The 21,304-nt window shown below is 50.1% G+C and overlaps 1 protein-coding gene across 2 annotated transcripts in view; it reads right to left on the bottom strand.

Annotated features, from left to right (window-relative positions):
* Positions 1 to 21,304, bottom strand: part of GRM7 (glutamate metabotropic receptor 7) — a 361,134-nt gene that overhangs the window by 23,266 nt on the left and 316,564 nt on the right. For both annotated transcript variants that reach the window (XM_073564465.1, XM_073564466.1), the window contains exons 5-6: positions 6,132 to 6,272; positions 4,278 to 4,478 (exon numbers count right to left, since the gene is read on the bottom strand). In XM_073564465.1, the coding sequence (XP_073420566.1) occupies positions 4,278 to 4,478; positions 6,132 to 6,272 (342 nt within the window). The remainder of the gene's footprint in view (positions 1 to 4,277; positions 4,479 to 6,131; positions 6,273 to 21,304) is intronic.

Here is a 21,304-nt window from a genome sequence, read left to right as displayed (position 1 = left end):
ACTTCAAAAACTGCCGCATGCAAAAAAAAAAAAAAAGTAAAGGTTTTTGGTGTTTTTTCCCCACAAATATCAAAAATATCCAGGGGAACCCTGAAATGGCTAACAAAATGTACCAAATCCATGAGCCAGTGTGATAAAGATGGAGCAGCTTATGCCGGCCTGGCAAGGTTTAGCCTATAGACATTAAGGGTCTGTGCACACGTTGCAGATTCTCCTGCGGTGTACAGTACCATTATATTCTATGTAAAATAAAAAACGCTGCGGAAAAATCAGTGCAGAGACACAGCGGGTTCAAATCCGCAGCGTGTCAATTGTTTGTGTGGATTCCGCAGCGTTTTACACCTGCTCCATTATAGAAATCCGCACAAAAACCGCAGAGGAAATCTGCACAAAAACCGCAGAAAACCCGTAGGAAATCCGCAGGTCATTTTACCTGTGGATTTAGCAAAATCTGCGACGAAAAACCTGCAGCACAATCCGCAGCGTGTGCACATACCCTAAGTGGTTGTCCAATGCCTCGCACTTCAGCATCAGGAGGTAAAAAGCTCTTCGCTGGCTGCCTGCAAGATATGAACAAGTCTCCTACACACCTGGCCGGAATTGTGCACCTGGCCACTGATGCACTCTTACCTTTCAGTAGCCAATAAGGAGGTAAAAAGCATTGAAACACCATGATTATAACGACCTGTCACTGGGGACCTAGAGAGCAATAACGTTCACGAGGTCCCAAGAGGACAAATAAGGCCGGGATCACACTGGCGAGAAACTCAAGCCTCAATACCCGGCACGCATGTGTTTCTATGCAGCCGCACACTCCGGTCCCGAGTGCTGGTGGCAGTGCCGGGTATTGAGATGCGGGACTCGTGCGAGTTTCTCGTGATTATGACCCCAGCCTAAGGGCATGTGCACACGTTGCAGATGTTTCTTGACAGAATCCGCAGGTCAAAATCCACGCTTTTTTATGCAGATTTTGTGCGTTTTTACACCTGCGGATTTATATAATGGAATGGGTGTAAAAACTCTGCGGAATCATGCAGAGTCAATTTTTTTCCCCATAGGTCATCATTGTACTGTAAGGCTATGTGCACACAGTGCGTATTTTGCTGTGGAATTTTCCGCGCAGATTTTACTAAATCCGCAGGTAAAATGACCTATATTTTACCTGCGGATTTACTGCATTTTTTGTGCGGTTTTCCCTTGCGGATTTTTAGAATGGAGCAGGTGGAAAACTGAAGCAAATCTGCACAAAAGAAGTGACATGCTGCTTTTTTCATTCCGCAGCAATTCTGCGCGGGAAAAACGCAGCATGTGCACTGCGGATTTTGATCTACATAGGCTATAACGGTACTGTACATGACATGCAGTTCTGCTGCGAATCCGCAGGGCCAAATCTGCTAGAGATCCGCAGCAGAATCCGGACCGTGTGCACAGGGCCTTATGGAGCAGATGTAAAACTGCAGCAGAACTGCACAAAAGAAGTGACATGCTGCAGTTTTAAATCCGCACCAAATCTGTGCGGAAAAATCTGCAGCATGTGCACAGCGGTTTTTGTTTTAAATAGCCTTAAATGGTACTGTACATTATTTGCAGTTCTGCAGGGCCAAATCTGCTGCAGAACTGCACCAGAATCTGCACCGTGTGCACATACCCTAAGGCTATGTGCACACGGTGCGGATTCTGCTGTGGAATTTTCCGTGCAGATTTTGCTAAATCTGCAGGTGAATTGACCTGCGTTTTACCTGCAGATTTAGTGCAGTTTTTGTGCGGATTTCCCCTGCAGTTTTCACCTGCAGATAATGGAGCAGGTGGAAAACTGCAGCAAAACCGCACAAAAGAAGTGACGTGCTGCTTCTTTTAATTCCGCACCAAATCTGCGCAGAAAAATCTGCAGCATGTGCACAGCGTTTGTTGTTTTACATAGCCTTACATGGTACTGTACATCAAGTGAAGTTCTGTTGCAGTTCCAAATCTGCTGCAGAACTGCACAGAATCTGCACCATGTGCACAGGGCCTAAGGCTCCTTCTGGTGCTGCACACTCATCCACATGAGGACTTTATTTATCTCCATGGTCTGTAAGTAATTCCCCACGCGTGGACATGTGAGGAAAGGATTTTGCTGCAGGTTAAATGTAGCCATGGAAATCCATTGATTTGTACAATTGGTATCAATGTGACCGGGGTCTCCTGAGATTATAAATAATGCACAATATTCCTTATTAAAGTGTAACTCAGGGGTGAGAAAACTGGCACGATACTGCCCCCCTTCATCATGTGGCAGGAAACACTGTGACTTGATACATTGTATCTTGTTTTATAAACAATGGGCTGTGAGTTCTAATGGAAATTCTATTTTCTCCTAGACCAGTGCTCTCCAAAAAAACCCTGACATTATCCCTTCAAGGATACAAAAGACCTCAGATCAGGTCACCATTTCTGTATGTGGTCACTAGGAGTCTCAGCGTGCTGCCCGATATATTGAGGCCACTTTCCTCCTGCTCATGGAGTCCTCGCCCCGCTCTGCGGGAGTCTCTGACGCTCAGGAGTCTTATTATCTCTTTTTTTTATTTTCAGCCACCCAATGATTTCTTTAATAATTTTCTCCATTTCCTGCAAACTCTAATTGAGCTCATTTTGGTAATTTGGCCGTTATTGTGCGCTGGCGGCAGACGAGGCCTATTCTGGCTAAAACATGGAGAAGGTTTCGTGTCCCGCTGCTAATGCCCTGTGTCATAGAAAAACGCCGCACTAATTACTCAGCAATTTACTTGCAGATTTAGACTTTTTTTTTTTTTAACTTTTCTCCTCTGATATGAAAAGATCCAGCCGAGGAGTAAAATTAATTTATACTTAGAAGGAAAAAAAAAAAAAATCAGAAGCGGGATTTAGTTTTGTCTCTTGCATAGAAGAGAAGAATCCGTTTCATGTTCGCTTTGATAACACGTTGTAGGCTGTAATCATTAGGCACAGTAGAAAATCTCACATTAGTCATAATGGTGGAGGAAAGCAGAGCCGGGAGCGAGCGCGGGAACTTTGCGGCTACATTGTATTCCTCGTCCAAAAGTAACTTCACAGATGTGCAAGTCCCATATATTACATAGAAGGGGCCCCCGAAGCTTTATGGTGTCTGACCAATACAGGCAGATGAGGGCCCCTCGCTCCACACTACCTTCACCCCACCTTACATCACTATGGTGTCATGGCTTCTGCTGGATGGGTCTACAGAAATGGCGCCCCTATGACTTATAATGAGGTCTGGCTTCCCATCAACGTTTCCATCTGTTTGATGATTTAATAGATTTTCATGCTGTGCCCAAGATCTGCATCTATGACGCTGCCGAAAATCACCTCCTGTTTAAATTAGGTTTTGTTCCAGAAGTAAAACTCTATTTTATATTTTTCCATATCACAAAGTGTATTAAAACGAACTGGAAATGTTGCCATTTTTGCACCAATCACCGGGGGCTGTTCTACTTCCTAACGAGAGATGAGCGAATATTGCAATGTTCGGGTCTCGTATGACGATCGCCGTATTTTGAGTATTCGAGGAACATAGCCGAACACCATCGGAGTCAATGGAAGTACAGATGAGCGAATATATTCTTAAATGATCATCAAACGTAAATTCGGCACAAATATGGTACAAATATAGCACCAATATGGCACATTCGTATTCCGAACATATTCTCTCATCTCTAATTTTAACCTCCTGTGTTTTCAGGAAATTCACAGGTACAATAAAAGCAACAAACTCAGACCTTACCTTTTCTATTGAAGGACATTGGGAAGGGAGGAGGAGGTGAGCTGTGACATCACCTATAGTGGATCCTGTGTTATCTACTGTATATAGAGGTGTTATCAGTCATTGTACAGGAGGAGAGGAGGTGAGCTGTGACATCACCTATTGTGAGTGGTAGATGCTGTGTTATCTACTGTATATAGAGATGTTATCAGTCATTGTACAGGAGGAGGAGGTGAGGTGTGACATCACCTATTGTGGATCCTGTGTTATCTATTGTATATAGAGATGTTATCAGTAATTATACAGGAGGAGAGGAGGTGAGCTGTGACATCACCTATTGTGAATGGTGGAGTCTATGTTATCTACTGTATAATGTGAATGATCCTTCATTCTCAAGATCAGTGGAGGTCCCAAAGGTGATAGCTACAGGTGGCCACGCAGGATCTCTGCGCTTAGCTCCGTACACCAGGAGAGCTGACACGTTTTGGGGATGGAGTTTGCTTTTCCATCATAAGGATAACAGATATGAAGCTCTCACCATTAAAGCTGACATTGCGGATGTATTTCAGGAGTTTCTTCCCCACCGGAGGGTCGACCGCGGGACAAAGGCCAGAAGAGCCCGGACACATATCCTTGATCATGTTGTGCAGGGCGTGAGCCATGGCGTACACCGCGTCCACCACAAATTGGACACTACCGTCCTGCTTGTACGGAAATTTCTGCCCGATGCGCTCATCACCTGTGGGAAACGTGCACAATCATGGTGGCTCAATGTGGACGAATCACAAAGGGAAAAACATCAATTATAAGAAACGATAATGAGGCAATGATCAGAAGTGAGGAGTCCATGTTGTCAGGTCTTGTCCATCCCCTCCTGTCTAACATTGTTCACGGCTCTATAGGTGGATCTATGATCTGTGCCAATCGGGCTGTGAGATCTACAGAGAGCCGGAGACACGAAAATCCCTGGGAAAGGAGGGACACGACCATCTGGACACGACCATCGGTCCACGACCATCGGGACCCCTCCTGCTGAAACCAACATTTGGAGGACGGAGGTAGAAGGAAAGCTAATAGCGGAGAATGTGGACTAAGCTACTCCGTCACGCCAAGAGGGCACTGAGCTATTGTGCTTGGTTTGAACAGTCATTTTGTGCTGACAGACTCCATTTACCATTCCTTTATCACTGTGCACCAGCCACAAACCCTCCAAGATGCCAACCAGAGGCAAGTCAGTCCCACAGATGCCTCCGAAAGTGCCAGCCATAAATAAGCTCCAGGGGGATCTGTCATAGTTTCCCACCAAGTGCCAGTCACATAAACCCCCCAATAGTGCCAAGTATGTGTACCCCAAAAGATGCCCCATAATGTGAAAGTCGCACATATGCGCCAGACTGGCAAATATAGGAACCTTTATATAGATGCCGGTCCTATAAATACTCCAGTAATGCCAATCATATGAAGCCCCCACAGATGCCCCATCGAGTCCTAAATGTTCCAGCATTGCCAAGCATAGGAGCGCAGGCCGTGCCATGGGTGGGGGTCTCCCTTACCCCCATAGGGTGCCAGCACTAGGGAGCGGCCGTCCACATCGCCCGGTGTTTCTCAGTTTTTATCTCTATTTCCTGTCTCATCTGGAGCCGATCCAAGGAGAAATCTGCAACAGCGTCCTTCACGGAGCGTCCGACCGTGGAAAGCCCAATAATGCTCCACGAGGCTCGCAAATGTTATTCTACTTCATAGAGAACGTTCAGATAAATGGCTGCAAGTTTATGCGAGATGTGGAAATGTTTATCCCGAGGGAGATAGATGGATGATAGATAGATAGATAGATGGATGATAGATAATAGATAGATAGATGATAGATAGATAGATAGATAGATAGATAGATAGATAGATAGATAGATAGATGGATGATAGATAGATAGATAGATGGATGATAGATAATAGATAGATGGATGATAGATAGATGATAGATAGATGGATGTTAGATAATAGATAGATAGATAGATAGATAGATAGATGGATGATAGATGATGGATGATAGATAATAGATAGATGGATGATAGATGAATGATTAATAGATAGATGGATGATAGATGAATGATTAATAGATAGATGGATGATAGATAATAGCTATTGTGTTGGAAAGTAGTATAACTTTTCTTTCTATACGGATTAGGCCTGAGATACTGTATGTAGAACGCACAGAAATCAGCAAACAGCTCCTTATATCTCAGCTTCCCAGACTCTGTTATGTGCTGATGTAATGGTAACCACAGGCTCCACCCCTTTGTCTATATGTTCTTGCTTCCATAATGGACCCAGGGCTATTGCTAGGACCAGGGGTCCGTGCCTCCCTCCTTGGACCTGTCGCCCCTCCTCCATTTACCTGTGCACTTGCGGTCGCTGTCCTCCTTCTTGGAGCCGGTAATGGTCAGTTTACAGTTAAAGTTCTCCTCCCAGAATTCTGCAAACCAGACGTTCCTCCTGTTATTCTCCAGCGTCCGAGAAGTAAAATAGTCGTCAAAACCTGGTAAAGGTAACCACATCAGCAGTTAGTGCAAGGGATCACGTTCATCCTGAGCCTCCTGATTCATGAACAGAATGCCAGTATTGCAGTGGAAAGTGACGCCTGCAGCACCATGGATCTTGCCCATTGTGTGGCGCTGGGGTCCGGCTTCCTGGGACAATTCCTACATGATTCCTCCCCCCATATTACAAGCTGTTGATGAGTGGTGACTATGTCGCTCTCAACCTTCCCTGTATTCAGATGAATGCTTAATTACATGAGCGCATCATTAACAGCTGTCAATCAGGATTAATTAGGAGCTTTTCACTTTCCATCGACTATTTTAAATATTTGCATATTGTCGTGTGCCGCCATCACGTGTGGATTATTTTATCGTCATTCTGCTCTGGAATTATTCATGGAGATGCTTTGATTAAATTCTACATGAGGTGTGAGAGGCCTGCGGGGCTCCAAGCTAATATAGGACCACAACTCCCATCATACGCAGGCTGCCTGCCAGAGGCGACCGTCACTGGCCCAGCTGTTACCGGCAGGCACCGGCGGATCGCAGGGATTGACCAGGAAATATCAGTCCTGGTGGCGTCACATCGTGACAATTACAAATTCTATCCGTCTGCTTGGATATGATCCTGGGAAAACAGTCTGACAACCAACATGACGACCATATGAGGGCTGACCCCCCACATTCCCCCCATATACACTGGCGCACCCTCACTCCTGCCAGGCTGCGCTGTTCACAAGTGTCATGTTGTTATTGTTAGTAGTTTACTCTAACAGTCATGTCACAGCGTACGGTGACGCTGAGAGACGCCGAGAGAGTGAGGAGACGCCGAAAGCGTGAAGAGACGCTGAGAGACCCCGAGAGTGAGGAGACGCCAAGAGTGTGAGGAGACGCCGAGAGATGCCAAGAGCGTGAGGAGACGCCGAGAGTGAGGAGACGCCGAGAGATGCCAAGAGTGTGAGGAGACGCCGAGAGAGTGAGGAGACACGGAGAGATGCCGAGAGTGTGAGGAGACGCCGAGAGTGAGGAGACGCAGAGAGATGCCAAGAGTGTGAGGAGACGCCGAGAGTGAGGAGACACCGAGAGATGCCGAGAGCATGAGGAGACACCAAGAGACTGAGGAGACGCCGAGAGAGTGAAGAGACGCCGAGAGCATGAGGAGGAGGAGACACCCAGAGATGCCGAGAGTGTGAGGAGACACCGAGAGTGTGAGGAGACGCCCAGATATGCTAAGAGCGTGAGGAGACACCCAGATATGCTAAGAGCGTGAGGAGACACCAAGAGAGTGAGCAGACGCCCAGAGCATCAGGAGACACCCAGAGATTCCGAGAGCGTGAGGAGACACCCAGAGACGCCAAGAGCGTGAGTAGACGTCCAGAGACGCCGAGAAAGTGAAGAGACGCCCAGAGACGCCGAGAGCTTGAGGAGATGCCGAGAGTGTCAGGAGACACCCAGAGACTGAAGAGATGCCCAGAGATGCCGGGAGAGTGAGGAGACGCCAAGAGCGTGAGGAGATGCCCAGAGACGCCGAGAGCGTCAGGAGACACCCAGAGATGCCGAGAGCGTGAGGAGACACCAAGAGACTGAGGAGACGCCGAGAGAGTGAGGTGACGCCGAGAGCGTGAGGAGGACGAGACACCGAGAGAGTGAGGAGACGCTGAGAGCGTGAGGACGAGACACCCAGAGACGCCAAAAGCGTGAAGAGACACCAAGAGCGTGAGGAGATACCGAGAGCATCAGGAGACACCCAGAGACACAGAGAGAGGGAGGAGACGCTGAGAGCGTGAGGAGTCACTGAGAGCGTGAGATGCCCAGAGACGCCGAGAGAGTGAGGAGACGCCCAGAGATGCAGAGAGCGTGAGGAGACACCAAGAGACTGAGGAGACGCTGAGAGAGTGAGGAGGAGGAGACACCCAGAGACGCCGAGAGCATGAGGAGGAGGAGACACCCAGAGACGCCGAGAGCGTGAAGAGACACCGAGAGCGTGAAGAGGCACCGAGAGCGTGAAGAGGCACCGAGAGCATCAGGAGATGCCGAGAGATTGAGGAGACGCCAAGGGCGTGAGGAGACACCCAGAGACGCCAAGAGAGTGAGGAGACGCCGAGAGAGTGAGGAGATGCCCAAAGACGCCAAGAGCGTGAGGAGACACCCAGATATGCCGAGCATGAGGAGACGCCGAGAGTGAGGAGACGCCCAGAGCATCAGGAGACACCCAGAGACGACGAGAGTGTGAGGAGATGCCAAGAGCGTGAGGAGACACCGAGAGCATGAGGAGATGCTGAGAGACGCCGAGAGCGTGAGGAGACGCCCAAAGACGCCAAGAGCGTGAGGAGACACCCAGATATGCCAAGAGCATGAGGAGACGCCGAGAGAGAGAGGAGACGCCGAGAGAGAGAGGAGACGCCCAGAGCATCAGGAGACACCCAGAGATGCCGAGAGTGTGAGGAGACGCCCAGAGACGCCAAGAGCATGAGGAGACACCCAGAGACGCCAAGAGAGTGAGGAGACGCCCAAAGACGCCAAGAGTGTGAGGAGACACCCAGATATGCCAAGAGCATGAGGAGACGCCGAGAGAGTGAGGAGACGCCCAGAGCATCAGGAGACACCCAGAGACGCCGAGAGTGTGAGGAGACACCCAGAGACGTCAATAGCGTGAGGAGACGCCCAGAGCGTGAGGAGACACCCAGATATGCTAAGAGCGTGAGGAGACGCCCAGAGCATCAGGAGACACCCAGAGACGCCGAGAGCATGAGGAGACACCCAGAGATGCAGAGAGCGTGAGGAGACGCCGAGAAAGTGAGGGGACGCCGAGAGCGTGAGGAGACACTCAGAGACGCTGAGAGCATGAGGAGATGCCAAGAGCGTGAGGAGACACCCAGAGACACCAATAGCGTGAGGAGACACCCAGAGACACCAATAGCGTGAGGAGATGCCCAGAGTGTGAGGAGATGCTGAGAGACGCCGAGAGCGTGAGGAGATGCCAAGAGCGTGAGGAGACACCCAGATATGCTAAGAGCGTGAGGAGACGCCCAGAGCATCAGGAGACGCCAAGAGCGTGAGGAGACACCGAGAGCATGAGGAGACACCCAGAGACGCCAATAGCGTGAGGAGACGCCCAGAGCGTGAGGAGACACCCAGATATGCTAAGAGTGTGAGGAGATGCTGAGAGACGCCGAGAGCGTGAGGAGACGCCAAGAGCGTGAGGAGACACCCAGATATGCTAAGAGCGTGAGGAGACGCCAAGAGCGTGAGGAGACACCCAGATATGCTAAGAGCGTGAGGAGACGCCCAGAGCATCAGGAGACACCCAGAGACGCCGAGAGCGTGAGGTGACACCCAGAGACGCCGAGAAAGTAAGGAGACGCCCAGAGATGCTGAGAGGGTGGGGGGACACCGAGAGACTGAGGAGACGCCGAGAGAGTGAGGAGACGCTGAGAGAGTGAGGAGATGCCCAGAGATGCCGAGAGCATCGGGAGACACCCAGAGACGCCGAGAGCGTGAGGAGATGCCCAGAGATGCCGAGAGCGTGAGGAGACACCAAGAGACTGAGGAGACGCCGAGAGAGTGAGGAGACGCCGAGAGCATGAGGAGGAGGAGACACCCAGAGACGCCGAGAGTGTGAGGAGACACCGAGAGCATCAGGAGACACCCAGAGACGCTGAGAGCGTGAGGAGATACACAGACGCTGAGAGCGTGAGGAGATGCCCAGAGATGCCGAGAGCGTGAGGAGACACCAAGAGACTGAGGAGACGCCGAGAGAGTGAGGAGACGCCGAGAGCATGAGGAGGAGGAGACACCCAGAGACGCCAAGAGCGTCGGGAGACACCCAGAGACGCTGAGAGTGTGAGGAGACACCCAGAGACGCCAATAGCGTGAGGAGATGCTGAGAGACGCCGAGAGCGTGAGGAGACACCCAGATATGCTAAGAGCGTGAGGAGACGCCGAGAGCGTGAGGAGACACCCAGTGATGCAGAGAGCGTGAGGAGACACCCAGAGACGCCGAGAAAGTGAGGGGACGCCAAGAGTGTGAGGAGATGCCGAGAGTGTCGGGAGACACCCAGAGACGCTGAGAGCGTGGGGAGACACCCAGAGACTGAGGAGACGCCCAGAGACGCCGAGAGAGTGAGGAGACACCCAGATATGCCAAGAGCATGAGGTGACACCGAGAGAGTGAGGAGACGCCCAGAGCATCAGGAGACACCCAGAGACGCCGAGAGCGTGAGGAGACACTCAGACGCCGAGAGCGTGAGGAGACGCCAAGAGCGTGAGGAGACACCGAGAGCATGAGGAGACACCCAGAGACACCAATAGCATGAGGAGACGCCCAGAGCGTGAGGAGATGCTGAGAGACGCCGAGAGCGTGAGGAGATGCCAAGAGCGTGAGGAGACACCCAGATATGCTAAGAGCGTGAGGAGACGCCCAGAGCATCAGGAGACGCCAAGAGCGTGAGGCGACACCGAGAGCATGAGGAGACACCCAGAGACACCAAGAGCGTGAGGAGACGCCCAGAGCATCAGGAGACACCCAGAGACGCCGAGAGCGTGAGGAGACACCCAGAGACGCCGAGAAAGTGAGGAGACACCCAGAGACACCAAGAGAGTGAGGAGATGCCGAGAATGTCGGGAGACACCCAGAGACGCTGAGAGGGTGGGGAGACACCGAGAGACCGAGGAGACGCCGAGAGAGTGAGGAGACGCCGAGAGCGTGAGGAGATGCCCAGAGATGCCGAGAGCGTCGGGAGACACCCAGAGACGCCGAGAGCATGAGGAGATGCCCAGAGATGCCGAGAGCGTGAGGAGACATCAAGAGACTGAGGAGACGCCAAGAGAGTGAGGAGATGCCGAGAGTATGAGGAGGAGGAGACACCCAGAGACGCCGAGAGTGTGAGGAGACACCGAGAGCATCAGGAGACTCAGACGCTGAGAGCGTGAGGAGATGCCCAGAGACGCCGAGAGCGTGAGGAGACACCAAGAGACTGAGGAGACGCCGAGAGAGTGAGTAGATGCCGAGAGTATGAGGAGGAGGAGACACCCTGAGACGCCGAGAGTGTGAGGAGACACCGAGAGCGTGAGGAGATACCGAGAGCATCAGGAGACTCACAGACGCTGAGAGCGTGAGGAGATGCCTAGAGACGCCGAGAGTGAGGAGACGCCAAGAGCGTGAGGAGACACCAAGAGACTGAGGAGACGCCGAGAGCATGAGGAGGAGGAGACACCCAGAGACGCCGAGAGTGTGAGGAGACACCGAGAGCATCAGGAGACACCCAGAGAAGCTGAGAGCGTGAGGAGACACACAGACGCTGAGAGCGTGAGGAGATGCCCAGAGATGCCGAGAGCGTGAGGAGACACCAAGAGACTGAGGAGACGCCGAGAGAGTGAGGAGACGCCGAGAGCATGAGGAGGAGGAGACACCCAGAGACGCCAAGAGCGTCGGGAGACACCCAGAGACGCTGAGAGTGTGAGGAGACACCCAGAGACACCAAGAGAGTGAGGAGATGCCGAGAATGTCGGGAGACACCCAGAGACGCTGAGAGGGTGGGGAGACACCGAGAGACCGAGGAGACGCCAAGAGAGTGAGGAGACGCCGAGAGCGTGAGGAGATGCCCAGAGATGCCGAGAGCGTCGGGAGACACCCAGAGACGCCGAGAGCATGAGGAGATGCCCAGAGATGCCGAGAGCGTGAGGAGACATCAAGAGACTGAGGAGACGCCAAGAGAGTGAGGAGATGCCGAGAGTATGAGGAGGAGGAGACACCCAGAGACGCCGAGAGTATGAGGAGACACCGAGAGCATCAGGAGACTCAGACGCTGAGAGCGTGAGGAGATGCCCAGAGACGCCGAGAGCGTGAGGAGACACCAAGAGACTGAGGAGACGCCGAGAGAGTGAGTAGATGCCGAGAGTATGAGGAGGAGGAGACACCCTGAGACGCCGAGAGTGTGAGGAGACACCGAGAGCGTGAGGAGATACCGAGAGCATCAGGAGACTCACAGACGCTGAGAGCGTGAGGAGATGCCTAGAGACGCCGAGAGTGAGGAGACGCCAAGAGCGTGAGGAGACACCAAGAGACTGAGGAGACGCCGAGAGCATGAGGAGGAGGAGACACCCAGAGACGCCGAGAGTGTGAGGAGACACCGAGAGCATCAGGAGACACCCAGAGAAGCTGAGAGCGTGAGGAGACACACAGACGCTGAGAGCGTGAGGAGATGCCCAGAGATGCCGAGAGCGTGAGGAGACACCAAGAGACTGAGGAGACGCCGAGAGAGTGAGGAGACGCCGAGAGCATGAGGAGGAGGAGACACCCAGAGACGCCAAGAGCGTCGGGAGACACCCAGAGACGCTGAGAGTGTGAGGAGACACCCAGAGACGCCAATAGCGTGAGGAGATGCTGAGAGACGCCGAGAGCGTGAGGAGACACCCAGATATGCTAAGAGTGTGAGGAGACGCCGAGAGCGTGAGGAGACACCCAGTGATGCAGAGAGCGTGAGGAGACACCCAGAGACGCCGAGAAAGTGAGGGGACGCCAAGAGTGTGAGGAGATGCCGAGAGTGTCGGGAGACACCCAGAGACGCTGAGAGCGTGGGGAGACACCCAGAGACTGAGGAGACGTCCAGAGACGCCGAGAGAGTGAGGAGACACCCAGATATGCCAAGAGCATGAGGTGACACCGAGAGAGTGAGGAGACGCCCAGAGCATCAGGAGACACCCAGAGACGCCGAGAGCGTGAGGAGACACTCAGAGACGCCGAGAGCGTGAGGAGACGCCAAGAGCGTGAGGAGACACCGAGAGCATGAGGAGACACCCAGAGACACCAATAGCGTGAGGAGACGCCCAGAGCGTGAGGAGATGCTGAGAGACGCCGAGAGCGTGAGGAGATGCCAAGAGCGTGAGGAGACACCCAGATAAGCTAAGAGCGTGAGGAGACGCCCAGAGCATCAGGAGACGCCAAGAGCGTGAGGAGACACCGAGAGCATGAGGAGACACCCAGAGACACCAAGAGTGTGAGGAGACGCCCAGAGCATCAGGAGACACCCAGAGACGCCGAGAGCGTGAGGAGACACCCAGAGACGCCGAGAAAGTGAGGAGACACCCAGAGACACCAAGAGAGTGAGGAGATGCCGAGAATGTCGGGAGACACCCAGAGACGCTGAGAGGGTGGGGAGACACCGAGAGACCGAGGAGACGCCGAGAGAGTGAGGAGACGCCGAGAGCGTGAGGAGATGCCCAGAGATGCCGAGAGCGTCGGGAGACACCCAGAGACACCGAGAGCATGAGGAGATGCCCAGAGATGCCGAGAGCGTGAGGAGACATCAAGAGACTGAGGAGACGCCAAGAGAGTGAGGAGATGCCGAGAGTATGAGGAGGAGGAGACACCCAGAGACTCCGAGAGTGTGAGGAGACACCGAGAGCATCAGGAGACTCACAGACGCTGAGAGCGTGAGGAGATGCCCAGAGACGCCGATAGCGTGAGGAGACACCAAGAGACTGAGGAGACGCCGAGAGAGTGAGGAGATGCCGAGAGTATGAGGAGGAGGAGACACCCTGAGACGCCGAGAGTGTGAGGAGACACCGAGAGCGTGAGGAGATACCGAGAGCATCAGGAGACTCACAGACGCGGAGAGCGTGAGGAGATGCCTAGAGACGCCGAGAGTGAGGAGACGCCAAGAGCGTGAGGAGACACCAAGAGACTGAGGAGACGCCGAGAGTGAGGAGACGCTGAGAGACTGAGGAGACGCCGAGAGTGAGGAGACGCTGAGAGCATGAGGAGGAGGAGACACCCAGAGACGCCGAGAGCGTGAGGAGACACCCAGAGACGCCGAGAGCGTGAGGAGACACCGAGAGCGTTGGAAGACACACAATTTTGCAATTTTTGCTATGCAGATAATCCTCTTCCCCTGGACACATCCGCAGCACTCTCTCCAGTCCTCATTGCTACATTACATGCACTGATACATTGTATCAGTCTCAGGTCCAGATGTTTAGGTGTTATCAGATTATCTACAGTGAATACAATTATAATAAAACTCTCAGCTGAGAGAAATGAGGTCGGATGGGTTTCAGCTGATTCCATCACTGACATCGGAGATTATAGACGGTGACAATCACGGGCACCAATGTAAAATCTATACTTAAGCCCCTAAACATCACAATCTTTGTTAGCGACCTGTGGCCCTTCCATGCTCCAGGGCTCAGATGCCTCGTGTATTTCGGCCCCGGTCAGTGACACAGTGGGCCGCGTGTTGTTACTTTCTGCAGCTTTGCATCGTCTTCGAGTTTTCGTCTTTGACTTCTCCATATATCTGATACTGGAGTGCAGCGAGGCCATAACTGTACCACAGAGGGGATTTACATAGCGGCACATACATTCCTTGGAAATAAAACAAGCCCCCATCTAAACCAGTGCTCTGGAATCTAGAGTTATCCCACCGGACCCCCTCATAAGACCCCACTGATAGGCCCAGACCTCAAACTATCACGACCAACTAGCAAGTCCTAGAATCCTGCTCCTGTGCTGGCGGCTCCTATATGGGAACAGCGCCCTCTACTTGTCAGGCAGAAGGCTCGCATGATACCCCACAGCCACTTACTACCGTGAACTGCTCTATGGGTGCAGGGCTATTTCCTGAGAATCTGGATGATGAATGTGGCTCGCAAATATATGGGGGGATACAGCTTACTTTACATTTCTAGGGACATTTAAGTGGGAGCTGAACTAATACATCCCATAAACTTATAGCTATATAGCATAGAGGCACAATCAATAGAGTTGTTTCTGATGGAATATAACTAAAAGGGTTGTGCAAAAATAGAAAATACTCCCAAAATTAGCACCACCCCTGTCTACAGGCTGTGTGCAGTACTGCAGCTCAGCCCAATTCACTTCCATGCAGCTAAGCTGCAATACTACATACAGCCTGTAGACAGAGGGGGCGCTGTTTTGGCAGGATGCAGCCATGTTTCTCTTTTTCTGGACATCCGCTTAAATACAAGCGTATCAGTGATATAACATGGGACTGGGCACAGGGTCCAGCTCTGCTACATCTTGGGTGGCAGTGTTTGTTGTGCTGGGCTTTGCGTGGGAGCTGCGTACCCTCCATGCAGCAGTGGTTTGTTGGGATAGTAGTGGTCTCTCCGCAGGAGGCCCATCCTGATCCCATCCTGAAGATGGCTCCCTGCGGTGTCGGCATTCTCCTGTCCCTGGGGAAGATGATTCCAGGCAGATAGATATGTCAGACAGGTAAATTTATCTGCAGTGTGAAGTACAGCAGGAGGGAGCTAAGTGCCCAGAATGTCTCCGCCACGATGCCAAGTGCCAGGTACAGAGCGAGCCATCTGTGCAAGTCTCATCATCGAGAGCCAGAAAGTGCCCGACCGCGGCCCCGTGTTCAAAGCGTGAAAGTCAGGGAGCAAACTGGGGTCCGATGTAGAAGGGACGGGGGGCTGCTGCATAAACTCAGGGGGTCGCTTATAGAATCTGTAGAACGTGTGTATAACATGCAATGCATTTTTAACATCAGCTATTACATGCTGTAATTTTTAGCAAAGGTCACCAGACAGCTGCTGGCTGATATTACTAGGCTGGGAAGGGGCCATGGATATTGGCCCCCTCCTAGACTAATAACACCAGCCCTCAGCCGCCCCAGAAATGGCGCATCCATAAGATGGTGTCAATTCTGGAGCTTCCCGATTGCCCTGGTGCATTGGCAAGCAGGGTAATGGTTTTGGGGTTGATGTCAGCTGTGTAATGTCCGTGGACATAAATCCCAGGGGTAAGTAATGAAGAGGCGTCTATAAGACACCCCCATTATTAACCCCGTACTGAAAAGCAATAAATACACACGTACAAAAGTCCTTTAATTGTAAAAAAACATCCCCTGGCAATTACTCTTTTATCCATTTATTAGCAAAAAATATAATCCACAGAGTCAGCCGTAAATCCATAATATTGAGGTCCCATGACGATCCCCAACTCTGCTACATACGGAGACTTTGATAAGCGGTGATGTCATTAAGGTTACAGCCGGCAGTTCTCACGGTAACCTCTGTATGAACCGCGCAGAGGACTGCTTAGCCTTTGCTGGTTATTAAAAAAAAGGGGGGCCGCACATCATTTTTTTTTGGTTCCCTCTTTTTAACAACCAGTAAAGCCTAAGCAGACAGCTGTGAGCTGATATATTAATAGGCTGGGAAGCTCCATGGATTTTGGTCCCTTCTCAGAATAATAAGACCAGCTCACAGCTGTGTGCTTTCCCACAGCTGGTTATTGAAAATAAGGGGGACACCATGCCATTTTATTAATTTAATTATTAGCTAAATACAAGTACAGACAACTACACACACACTAAGCACTGATTAGATGTCGCACTGACCTACTTCTATCTATTCTTTTCGGATGGTTCGGGCTGTGGTTTAATTGTACTTGGCTGATGAAATGTGTTTCCTTTGAGATGTGTGGGTAAAAATCGGATGATACACGTATGGCCCGTGTGCCGTGCAATTTTTTTCTCGCACCCATTGACTTGTCCGATATATGTGGACACTTGCAGCATGCTGCAATATTTTTCTTTTTCTCAGTCCGGATCGAGCTGATAAAAAACTCGCAGATGAGCAGGAAATAATAAAAAATAACATTCGTCAGAGAGAAATCTGAATATTTTTTTTAATGGGATTGCACTCGTCGGATTTATACGCAAATGGGAATGACCCCTTAGAACGACCACGATCAGTCTCCGGGGCTGTTCACCTGTCCATGTATTTCTGTGGAATGAGGAGTCGGCACCAAAACACACAGACGTCTGAGTGATGGATTAAACAAAGCAAATCTATGAGTCCATGAATAAATTGCAGCAAACAAATCCATCCACGTGCCGCCCTGGACTGTGATATCCGGGGTTCCCTCAAGCCTCTACTATCATATTTTGGCAAACAACAAACACTGATAAAACGCTGAGGGCAAAAACTGATACACGGATCAAACACTGACGAGAAACGGTCATACATACGGAAAAAACACTTATGTTTGATTGATCCATTAAAGTCTGCATTGTACCCTGAGCTCCAGTCATCATATGTCAGCTTCAGAGCGAAAATCTTCCTGTTTTCCCTAATGCTTGTTTATTTATTTCCAGAAAGCTTAATGTAATTTGCATTTTGGGAGATAAAATCTTATATACATAGTGACTGCACCAGCAGAATAGTGAGTGCAGCTCTGGGGTATAATACAGGATGTAATTCAGGATCAGTAATGTATGTACACATTGACTGCACCAGCAGAATAGTGAGTGCAGCTCTGGGGTATAATACAGGATGTAACTCAGGATCAGCAATGTATGTACACAGTGACTGCACCAGCAGAATAGTGAGTGCAGCTCTGGGGTATAATACAGGATGTAACTCAGGATCAGTGATATAATGTATGTACACAGTGACTGCATCAGCAGAAAAGTGAGTGCAGCTCTGGGGTATAATACAGGATGTAACTCAGGATCAGTAATGTGTATGTACACAGTGACTACTAGCAGAATAGTGAGTGCAGCTCTGGAGTATAATACAGGATGTAACTCAGGATCAGTAATGTATGTACACAGTGACTGCACCAGCAGAATAGTGAGTGCAGCTCTGGAGTATAATACAGGATGTAACCCAGGATCAGTAATGTATGTACACAGTGACTGCACCAGCAGAATAGTGAGTGCAGCTCTGGGGTATAATACAGGATGTAACTCAGGATCAGTAATAATGTAATGTATGTACACAGTGACTGCACCAGCAGAATAGTGAGTGCAGCTCTGGAGTATAATACAGGAGGTAACTCAGGATCAGTAATGTAATAAATGTACACAGTGACTGCACCAGCAGAATAGTGAATGCAGCTCTGGAGTATAATACAGGATGTAACTCAGGATCAGTAATGTATATACACAGTGACTGCACCAGCAGAATAGTGAGCGCAGCTCTGAAGTACAATACAGGATGTAACTCAGGATCAGTAATGTAATGTATGTACACAGTGAGTGCACCAGCAGAATAGTGAGTGCAGCTCTGGAGTATAATACAGAATGTAACTCAGGATCAGTAATGTAATGTATGTACACAGTGAGTGCACCAGCAGAATAGTGAGCGCAGCTCTGGGGTATAATACAGGATGTAACTCAGGATCAGTAATGTATGTACACAGTGACTGCACCAGCAGAATAGTGAATGCAGCTCTGGAGTTTAATACAGGATGTAACTCAGGATCAGTAATGTAATGTACAGTATGTACACAGTGACTGTACCAGCAGAATAGTGAGTGCAGCTCTGGAGTATAATACAGGATGTAACTCAGGATCAGTAATGTAATGTATGTACACAGTGAGTGCACCAGCAGAATAGTGAGTGCAGCTCTGGAGTATAATACAGGATGTAACTCAGGATCAGTAATGTAATGTATGTACACAGTGACTGCACCAGCAGAATAGTGAGTGCAGCTCTGGAGTATAATACAGGATGTAACTCAGGATCAGTAATGTAATGTATGTACACAGTGAGTGCACCAGCAGAATAGTGAGTGCAGCTCTGGGGTATAATACAGGATGTAACTCAGGATCAGTAATGTAATGTATGTACACAGTGAGTGCACCAGCAGAATAGTGAGTGCAGCTCTGGGGTATAATACAGGAGGTAACTCAGGATCAGTAATGTAATGTATGTACACAGTGACTGCACCAGCAGAATAGTGAGTGCAGCTCTGGAGTATAATACAGAATGTAACTCAGGATCAGTAATGTAATGTATGTACACAGTGACTGTACCAGCAGAATAGTGAGTGCAGCTCTGGAGTATAATACAGGATGTAACTCAGGATCAGTAATGTAATGTATGTACACAGTGAGTGCACCAGCAGAATAGTGAGTGCAGCTCTGGAGTATAATACAGGATGTAACTCAGGATCAGTAATGTAATGTATGTACACAGTGACTGCACCAGCAGAATAGTGAGTGCAGCTCTGGAGTATAATACAGGATGTAACTCAGGATCAGCAATGCAATGTATGTACACAGTGAGTGCACCAGCAGAATAGTGAGTGCAGCTCTGGGGTATAATACAGGATGTAACTCAGGATCAGTAATGTAATGTATGTACACAGTGAGTGCACCAGCAGAATAGTGAGTGCAGCTCTGGGGTATAGTACAGGAGGTAACTCAGGATCAGTAATGTAATGTATGTACACAGTGACTGCACCAGCAGAATAGTGAGCGCAGCTCTGGGGTATAATACAGGATGTAACTCAGGATCAGTAATGTATGTACACAGTGACTGCACCAGCAGAATAGTGAATGCAGCTCTGGAGTTTAATACATGATGTAACTCAGGATCAGTAATGTAATGTATGTACACAGTGACTGTACCAGCAGAATAGTGAGTGCAGCTCTGGAGTATAATACAGGATGTAACTCAGGATCAGTAATGTAATGTATGTACACAGTGAGTGCACCAGCAGAATAGTGAGTGCAGCTCTGGGGTATAATACAGGATGTAACTCAGGATCAGTAATGTAAAGTATGTACACAGTGACTGCACCAGCAGAATAGTGAGTGCAGCTCTGGAGTATAATAAAGGATGCAACTCAGGATCAGTAATGTAATGTATGGACACAGTGACTGCACCAGCAGAATAGTGAGTGCAGCTCTGGAGGATATTGCAGCACGTATTCAGGGTCTGTGCATTATCTTTACAGCAGTGTTTGGTACAATATTTTAGGCCAATTTTAAGGTGTTTTTTTCCTTTAGTTGCAGACATGAGTTTCCCTGTTAGCGTCACCAAAGCCTTTATTCCAGTTTGGATAAATGGTTATAATTAGGGCAGAAGACTTGACGCTGCTGAGTATCAGTACAAAGTGGATAAAGCTGAGAATATTAATGATTTATCGTATGTAGGTTGTGGTGTAAAATGAATTCTGTGCGGAGTGGCCCCATAAATCCACATGACAGGGACCGGGTGTCAGTTGGATGCTACATGAAATCTTTTTGGAGTCAGTTTTCCTCCGTTGCACTCGGGCTGATTTCTTGCAGACACCAGAGATTCGGGGCGCAGAGGAAGCTTCATTTGGCTTCTCCTCAAACACGTGCGCACTTGTGGCTCCCGGGGGCCGATCTCGTGGCTCCTCTCTGCTTTGGCAGTCAGTATTTAATTGTAGGCTCATATGAATGGAATAACTGAAAAATGGCAAAATATGAAGGCGTCGGAGGGAAACATTGTTTTTCTTATTCTCTTTGTTGCTCTCCGGGGACCCGTGGAAATTCTATAGTAATGTGAGTGGCGCATTCAGCTGTGACAGACGCCGGGCTCGTCCTGGGCCTCTGCGGATAAGAAGCTAACTGGATCCAAGCGATAAAGAGCCGACGACGTCTCCGGGGGTCCCAGAGATGGCCATGGGCTAATGGGAAGACTCACGGAGACAGGGGCTACTCTGCATTAGGAGGCAGCGGAAAGGAACAGATGACGGGGCCATGACGGATGACGGCGGAGGTTAGTTACACCAGAGATCCCGCGGTGGCACATGGGCTTCCCTTCACCCTGGGCAAACAGTCCAACGCCCTGACTCTGTATCTAAATACCCACGGCCAACGACAAGTATTAGTGCCCCCTCAGTACCAAGCACCCAGGGACCCCAACCCACCAGGGCTGGCCTCCAGCGCTTTCAGACATCCAGCACATATTATTGAGGGCCCAGCTCTGCTCCTGAGTGATAAGAGCCTGTACCGGACCCCTACGGAATCCATATGGATAGATCTGAGATACGTACGGGCGCCGCTTCGCCTCGTGTCCGCAGTTTACCGCACTTAATTCTTGCTGTAATTAACAAGCCTAAAATAAGCTGAGACTTTCTGGAGGTGTCTCGCTAAGTCTCAATTAATTGTGATGAAAGTCTGCCGGCGTGGAGCATGGCGTCAGCTACGCCGACTGTCACACAATGCAGCCGACCGATGCTTTGTATTAAAGGGCAGAGCCATTAAAATCCTGTTTGCATTTCAACACAGACTATTAAGTC

This window comes from Dendrobates tinctorius, unplaced genomic scaffold (assembly GCF_039654945.1).
Source record: "Dendrobates tinctorius isolate UK_male_01 unplaced genomic scaffold, ASM3965494v1 ptg000455l, whole genome shotgun sequence".
Taxonomy (NCBI): domain Eukaryota; kingdom Metazoa; phylum Chordata; class Amphibia; order Anura; family Dendrobatidae; genus Dendrobates; species Dendrobates tinctorius.
The sequence above is the reverse complement of the archived record's forward strand: the minus strand, read 5'-3'. Positions and strand labels throughout refer to the sequence as shown.